The 8,705-nt window shown below is 46.6% G+C and overlaps 1 protein-coding gene across 1 annotated transcript in view; it reads left to right on the forward strand.

Annotated features, from left to right (window-relative positions):
* The window catches only part of LOC143297672 (protein sevenless-like), a 142,116-nt gene extending 133,850 nt beyond the window's left edge, over positions 1-8,266 (forward strand). The window contains exons 12-13 of the mRNA XM_076610092.1: positions 3,860-4,127; positions 8,176-8,266. Of these exons, the coding sequence (XP_076466207.1) occupies positions 3,860-4,127; positions 8,176-8,266 (359 nt within the window). The remainder of the gene's footprint in view (positions 1-3,859; positions 4,128-8,175) is intronic.
* Positions 8,267-8,705: the final 439 nt, after the last annotated feature.

Raw genomic sequence — 8,705 nt, forward strand, 5'->3', positions numbered from 1 at the left:
TGATGTGGTGGAGGCGTTGTTCTTGGGGGCCGTGCTCCCCATTCTTCCATTTGTGTTTGAACGGGTTAGCCTTTTTCTTTCAATATAATCGACTCATTAATCGATTAAACGAGACTTATACCTTGTAATGTGATGTTTAATCAAAGTTCTTTCCCGTGAGAGGGTGTCCCGAAAGAATTACAGACGATTTAGACGCGTGCTGATTGGTCCAGACTGCTAGCATGTACACTCAAACAGTGAATCTGAGGTGGAGTCCTCTCTTGGGACGGAATTACGTCTTCAGGGAATATTCTTTGAATTAGGGTTTGTACGTTGTGCCTTTCATTTCTTCACACTTGTTTGAAATTGTGTGAGTTCCAAGTGTTGTGTTCTCTGTGATTATTGGATCGACTGGTGGTTTTGTTTGTAGTTACTGAGGGGTGATTATTTCTCTCTTTCACAGACGACTGGACTGTTCTGGCCGTGAAAAGCTGTAATATTTTTGTCTACCGCAATTGACACGTATATATAGACGGCGCAACAGCCGAGAGGTTAAAGCGTTGGACTTTCAATCTGAGGGTCACGGGTTCGAATCTCGAAGACAGCGCCTGGTGGGTAAAGGGTGGAGATTTTTTCCGATCTTCCAGGTCAACGTATGTGCAGACCTGCCACTGCCTGAACCCCCTTCGTGTGTATACGCAAGCAGAAGATCAAATACGCACGTTAAAGATCCTGTAATCCATATCAGCATTTGGTGGGTTATGGAAACAAGATATGTATATGATAGTCAGTCGTGTCCGACCATGACCATCACAACAGCAGAGGAGGCAACTGCTGTTCCGACTATTTGGGCTAGAATTTGATTATAGTGGAGAGTGTCTTGCCCAAGTTACATCCCCACTCTCTCGGCCAAGAGGGTTTTAGGACAGTCAGCGTTGGGATGGTTCCCAAAGGCCAAATAGCCCACAAGGCTGCAGCACTAAGAGCCAGTGCAATTTTGCCTCCTAGTTTGAGAGTCATAGTCCTTCACAAAAGACTAAGCTGTAAATGATTTCCCATTGACTGGAGAAACCTTTGATAATACAGCTCTCACTTTGCTGTTGGCCCAAATGTAAACTTATGTCAATCTGTGATATAAGCCAAGAGCATACACAGCATACACCCCCTCCCCCCGAAAGCGGAGTATGGCTGCCTTCATGGCGGGGTAAAAACAGTCATACACGTAAAAGCCCATTTGTGTATATACGAGTGAACGTGGGAGTTGCAGCCCACGAACGCAGAAGAATATATATATATATATATATATATATATATACATATATATATATATATATATGTGTGTGTGTGTGTGTGTGTGTGTGTGTGTCCCCCCTCTCTCTCTATGTCTGCCTCCCTCGCTCCCTCCCTCCCCTCCAACGGTTTGAAGTCACATTGTCAATTCAGGAGACACGCACATCAGTCCCTAATGTCTCAGTCTCCTTCCTCCCTCCATCCCCACAACACCCTCCCAAAGTTCATCCCACCTGGAAGCCCCCCACCCCCACCCCAACCCCTCACCTTCTCTCCTGGTGACCCCTTCAACACCCACCCACTCCTCTCACCCACCCCTTCCCCCTACCCTTTTTAATCACAATGTCCTCACACAGACCTCCTCCACTCCTACACCCCAGTGAAGGGCGATGCCCAGAAAGCACTGACATTAGAATGACGGATGTCAGAATGGGGAAACGGGACTAAACTGTCCTTCTGCACCAGTAGTGGACACTCGCTCGTTTTAGTACAGGCTGTCGTGTTGACGCGCCCTGATTGGGGGAGCATCTGCCGGAGGGATTAGGAGAAGGCTCCCCAGAGCCCTCCACGAACCCTCTCCAGGGAGATGTAGAAGAATCCTGAAATTAGTGGCCATAAATGGACCTTTGATTGGTCCCCCCCTCCCTCCCTCCCTCCCCCAACTCCCTTCCCTCCCTCCCCTCCTCGCCTGACCTTACCCCCTAACCCCACCCCCACCCTCACCACCACCCCCACCCCCACCCCACCCCCATCCTCCTCTCCAGATACACGGACGCTGTTGCCTTTCTCGGGAAGTGCACGGCCTTCGCTCAGCGTTCTGCGAACAGCTTTCAAGCTATGTCCCATTTTTTTTTTCTGAGTGGTATGAAACTTCGAAAAATTGCTTTTGGTGGCCTTTATTGAAAGTGGCTGAGGATGTATTTGTATGAGTCTTTCTTCTTCTTCTTCTTCTTTTTTTTTTTAAATAATTATTCAGAACGTGGCTGAGCACATAACAGCCGGGAGCTGTAATACTTGCCGTAATATACTCTGTAAATCTTAAGTTGCAGTTTAAATTGCTGAAAATATTATCTTGAGCTCATGTTGTTTGAAGTGGTTGTGCGTATTAGCTTGGGCAATTCTCGTAATATACTTTGTTAATCTTAAGATGCAGTTAAAAGTGTTCAAAAAATTATCATAAGCTCTTGTTATTTGAAGTGGTTGTGCATATTAGCTTGAGCAATTCTCCACCTGCGTTGAGCGTTCTCATTTGAAGTGGAATACCAGTTTGCGCATAGCCATGCCACTTGATTGAGCTGAACGAATGAGCTTGAGCTGTTGTCCACATTTGTTCTTTTTTTCAGTTGAATTTACTTGTTTAACTTCAGTCGTCCATTTTAGCAGAATATTTCAGAAACTAATGAGTCGTGATTTCGGCTATGAAGGAATTTTGTTTCACACACTAGAATAACAAACAAAGCAAAACAATACACAAACGTGAACAAACTGCAAATATTCTCTGTCATTCTGTCTGTCAGTCACTCTTTCTCTCTCTTACACACACACACACACACACACACACACACACACACACACATTCGCGCTTGCACACGTGCACGCATACACTCACTCACTTCACACACGCCTCCAAATTTTTCTCTGTTTTGTTCGTTTCTTTTTAACCCCAGCGTATCCATCTGCCATCTGCCAACACGTTTTGAACACTTCCGTACTTCCGTTTGTCGTCAACGACATCATCGGTTGCAGTTAATGGCGATAAATCTTCTAGCAACGGAACGGTTCCAGCACGTGTGTGTGTGTGTGTGTGTGTGTGTGTGTGTGTGTGTGTGTGCGTGCGTGCGTGCGTGCTCCTCCTTTCAGTCTGGGTGGTTGGTTTGGTGTTGTCATGTGAGGAAATGGGCGAAAGGCGTGCAATTATCTGTTGAGTTTGCTGCCATATATCACTGCCTGTCGGTCGGGCTCAAAGCTGGCTCCCAGCTGAGACTGAGACTGAGAACGCTACCAGTTGCCCAAACCAAAACGCGATGCTTACTTCAGTTGCAAGAGAGTTGCAATCGGTAAAACTGCTGTAACGTACAAGTTTTATTGTTGGTAAAGTTGGTCGAGTTTAAAAAAAAAAAAAAAAAAAAATATTTATGATTTTTTCAATTTCATTTTTAGATGTCACAAACTACAACATTTGTTCCCTTCACCAGTTACATATACTGAAAGGACAGCGGACAGTCGCAAAACTGCAAATGAAAAGAGCTGAACGCAAGTGTTTTATTTTTTCGGTAGCGAAAACCTCAAGAGAATCTGATTTACTGTAAGAGCAACAGTGTTTTGGCTGCTGATTTTAAGCGTGGAAAAAAAAACAAAGTTTCAAGTACCCATGATGAACCCTACTCGTGTAAAACATACCTGCCAACTTGACAGTCTTTGCATAATCGATCAGATCAGGAATATATCACCGAGTAAAACTTTCAGTTCTTACATTTGTGGCATTCCGCCTTGGTTAATACCCCGCCTAAAAATCCCATCGAAACCGGAGTACCCCAGGGAACATGTCTCGGCCCTCTCCTCTTCCTGTGTCACATAAACGACCTGCCAGACACCGTCAAGTCACAGGTCCGTCTGTTCGCCGACGACTGCCTCTTATACCGCGAAACAAACACCTTTCGAGACCACCTACAACTTCAAAACGACCTCTGCCTACTTGAAACCTGGGCCTCTGACTGGGGCATGAAATTCAACCCAAAGAAATGCTATATCCTCAGCATCCAACAGTCCTCCAACTACAACTACTCCCTCTGTAATACCCCGCTCCAACATGTTTCCTCCAACCCATACCTCGGCATCATCTTTTCCAATGACCTGAAGTGGGGCACCCACATTGCCAACATCTCGAAGAAAGCAAACAACACCTTAGGCTTTCTCCGCAGAAACCTGCGCTTCTTTCCTCAACACTGCAAGAAAAACGCATATCTAGCCCTCATTCGCCCACTCTATTTTTATGCCTAATTTGGTGTCAACTGACAAAGTATTTGCAGAGAAAATGTCAATGTTAAAGTTTACCACGGACACACACACACACACACACACACACAGACAACCGAACACCTGGTTAAAACAGACTCACTTTGTTTACACAAGTGAGTCAAAAATGAAGGTAGAAAATGCGAACATGAATGCGAAAATCTTTATTCAAATTAGGCCAAGGCCCCTAACCGAAGGGGGCTAACACAGGCTACGTCAATCACACAAGTAAATATTGAAATAGAACATTGAGTTATGGATGGTAAAGTAGTAAGGTAGAGAAACACGGAGAAACACAACTAGGATGAGGACAAAGGAGGAACAGAGAAACACAACTAGGATGAGGACAAAGGAGGAACAGAGAAACACAACTAGGATGAGGACAAAGGAGGGACAGAGAAACACAACTAGGATGAGGACAAAGGAGGGACAGAGAAACATGGAGAAACACAACGAGGATGAGGACAAAGGAGGAACAGAGAAACACAACTAGGATGAGGACAAAGGAGGAACAGAGAAACACAACTAGGATGAGGACAAAGGAGGGACAGAGAAACATGGAGAAACACAACTAGGATGAGGACAAAGGAGGAACAGAGAAACACGGAGAAACACAACTAGGATGAGGACAAAGGAGGAACAGAGAAACACGGAGAAACACAACTAGGATGAGGACAAAGGAGGAACAGAGAAACACGGAGAAACACAACTAGGATGAGGACAAAGGAGGAACAGAGAAACATGGAGAAACACAACTAGGATGAGGACAAAGGAGGAACAGAGAAACACGGAGAAACACAACTAGGATGAGGACAAAGGAGGAACAGAGAAACACAACTAGGATGAGGACAAAGGAGGAACAGAGAAACACAACTAGGATGAGGACAAAGGAGGAACAGAGAAACACAACTAGGATGAGGACAAAGGAGGAACAGAGAAACACGGAGAAACACAACTAGGATGAGGACAAAGGAGGAACAGAGAAACACAACTAGGATGAGGACAAAGGAGGAACAGAGAAACACGGAGAAACACAACTAGGATGAGGACAAAGGAGGAACAGAGAAACACAACTATGATGAGGACAAAGGAGGAACAGAGAAACACAACTAGGATGAGGACAAAGGAGGAACAGGGAAACACGGAGAAACACAACTAGGATGAGGACAAAGGAGGAACAGAGAAACACAACTAGGATGAGGACAAAGGAGGAACAGAGAAACACAACTAGGATGAGGACAAAGGAGGAACAGAGAAACACGGAGAAACACAACTAGGATGAGGACAAAGGAGGAACAACCAGATAAATAAGAGGGGGGCCTGGTTGAGGAAGAAGGCGCTGAAGCCACAGAGATGTACATATGTGAAGCATCTATGTAAAAGAAAGTAATGCAGGTCACTGGCTGTAGTCAAAAGTGTGACAGTGGAAGGAAGGAAGGAAGGAAGGAAAGAATGAGAACAGCCAGCCATTGGTGGTGGCCCGGGGCAGGAAGCTATTAATGTATTATACTGCCAATAGCAAATAGCTGCCTTCACGGGACTGGCATTTAAGGAGACCCCCTCCCCCTCCTCCCCCTCCTCCCCCACCCCCTCACTGTGAACACCACAACAATGCTGAAAAATAAAAATAAGAGAGAGAGAGAGAGAGAGAGAGAGAGAGAGAGAGAGAGAGAGAGAGAGAGAAGTCTTCGTACAAGCAACCACTCAGCTCCCCCTGACCCCCGACTACCCCATCGTACCCCCATGACCCCCCCCCACACCCCCTCCCCATGCCCCCCTCCCATCTTTAGTTTCCATCCCAGTTACAACATAACCGATGTTTCACAGCGCATTATAATGTCGGTTATCTTTGTTTTATCATATCGAAGAACTTAGTTGATGTTTTAACCCCCTGAGTTACAGTTAGGCAGATAGCGTTGTGTAAAGTAAATTTGTACGAAAATTAATAGCTGTCGTCTAGTCAACCATGTAGAAGTGGTAAGTTTATGTTTTACTGGAATATGCGGCACAGGTGTTTTATGCCTTGCATCTGTTTGAAGTGAAAGGGGCTAGCATTGAGGGAGAGGAAGAACAAAGGGAGTGTCCTGGATAATGAGTAATGAACATGCATGAACATTTCAGTGTGAGACAGAGACCAGAAACGGCATTTAAAAAAAAGGGGGGTGGGGGTGGGGGGAGGGGAGGTGTGTGTGTGTGTGTGTGTGTGGGAGGGGGGGGGGGGGGTAAGAGCCTGTGGCCTGGACTGACCAAAAAACTCACTGACAGGCATTCAAACTAAGACTGGAAGAAAACACCTGTTGGGTGGAAGTGATAGAAAAAAAGAAAAAGTCTACGCAGATCATACTTGGATATGTTTTCCTATGTCCCCCACGGTGAAACGAAAACGTTTGTAAATGACAACAAAAGAAAGAAATGTGGACAGGTTATTTTCAGTGACAGAACAGACCTGAATGAGAAATGAGGTTGTAGCAGGAAGACGGGACGAGGCATGGGGAAGGAAGGAAGGAAGGAAGGGAGGAAGGAGGAAAACAGAGAGAAGGAAACACGAAGGGAAGTTCACCAAAGGACAGGAAGCAAGCCGAGCCATCGCGGATGGCTGCATGCCGTGCAGGAACTGTCAGAAACACCAGATGGTATTCTGGCTCCAGCATCAATCAGCACCTGAGTGAACAGTCACTGTTGCTCAGTCAACACCTGAGTGAACATTCACTGTTGCTCAATCATCACCTGAGTGAACATTCACTGTTGCTCAATCAACACCTGAGTGAACATTCACTGTTGCTCAGTCAACACCTGAATGAACATTCACTGTTGCTCAATCAACACCTGAGTGAACATTCACTGTTGCTCAGTCAACACCTGAGTGAACATTCACTGTTGCTCAATCAACACCTGAGTGAACATTCACTGTTGCTCAGTCAACACCTGAGTGAACATTCACTGTTGCTCAGTCAACACCCGCTGAGTGAACATTCACTGTTGCTCAATCAACACCTGGGTGAACATTCACTGTTGCTCAGTCAACACGTGAGTGAACATTCGCTGTGGCGTAAGAGCATCGCCAAAAGATCCGTGTCATGTTCATGGGAAGACTGACAACGAATACAGTGGGGGTGGGGGGGAGGGGAGGATCTGCATTCAGTTCATTTGGAGTCTAAATAAGAACAACCACCCCTCCTCGCACGCATTTACACTGAGTCGAAAGAGGTTATGTTTAACAAGTCAAAAGAAACAGTCAGGAAAAGCATTTACAATAAGGTTGAGAGACCTCAGAAGATCGGCATGTGTTGAATAGGACTCTCTGTCTGTTTCTGTCTCTGTTTCTCACTCTCTGTCTCTGTCTCTCTCTCTCTCTCAAACACACACACACGCACGCACGCACGCACGCACTTAACATTATATACACACATATTATGTATATAATATATCGGAAAACAACAACCAGATACGCAATTATAGTGTGGGGCAAAAAGATCTAGGACAGGAAGGAGAAGGGCAAAAAGTTAAACAGGAGTCACGAGAAAAAAAAAAAAAAAAAATCTCGCATTTAGATGTGTATCAAGTTCAGCTGACACACAGTAAGTCACACACAGCACGGACAAACGCAAGTGAGTACCTCGGGATGGACCGTGACTACGAAACAAAGACCTCTGATGTGATGTGGAGATTCCCGTTTCAAAACCGTCGACGAGAGACAACGATGTTGATGATGATGATGATGATGATGAGCGTGATGGTAACAGAAGGGCAGGAATGATGGGTGGTGGTGGTGGGGGGGGTGGGGGGGGAGCTGGCTTGCCAGTTGGGAAGTAGGTACGCAAGGGAGGGGAGGTGAGGTGAGGGGGAGAAGAGAGCAGGGACTTGGCATTTGCACAGCGTTGTTGCCATCAGTGTGGAGAGCACCAGCACCAGCGGCAGCAGCAGCAGCAGTAGCAGTACAGGAGCGATGCGCAGCCTGGGCCACCAGCAGACAGACAGATAATGTCGCTGACCCTCCCCCCCCCCTCCCCACGTACATTGCTCGTGATCGTCATTATCGTCACATTTGACGGGGAGGAGTGGGGGTTTGCGGGGCGGGAGAGGGGGAGGGGGATAGGGGGGGTTGGGGGCAGTTACCCGCAGCTTGAAAAGGCCGGCGGACCCTGATGGCAATCTCAGCTCTTCTTCCCCCCCCCCCCCTCCCTCCTGTCTTTCTCTCTCTCTCTCTCTCTCTCTCTCTCTCTCTCTCTCTGTGCTTCCACGTAAACTCTGAATTGTTCTTCTCTAACCCCCGCCCCCACCCTGTCCCCCCGATCCACCTTCACCCTCCTTTTCCGTGCTTTCACTGCTCTTTCCACTACCACCACCGTTCTTAATTCTGAGCTTCCTGTCCAGGTCCCCCCCTCCCCCTCTCTCTGTGTGTCTCTGTCTGTTTCTGTCTC

Source organism: Babylonia areolata, chromosome 23 (assembly GCF_041734735.1).
Source record: "Babylonia areolata isolate BAREFJ2019XMU chromosome 23, ASM4173473v1, whole genome shotgun sequence".
Classification (NCBI taxonomy): domain Eukaryota; kingdom Metazoa; phylum Mollusca; class Gastropoda; order Neogastropoda; family Buccinidae; genus Babylonia; species Babylonia areolata.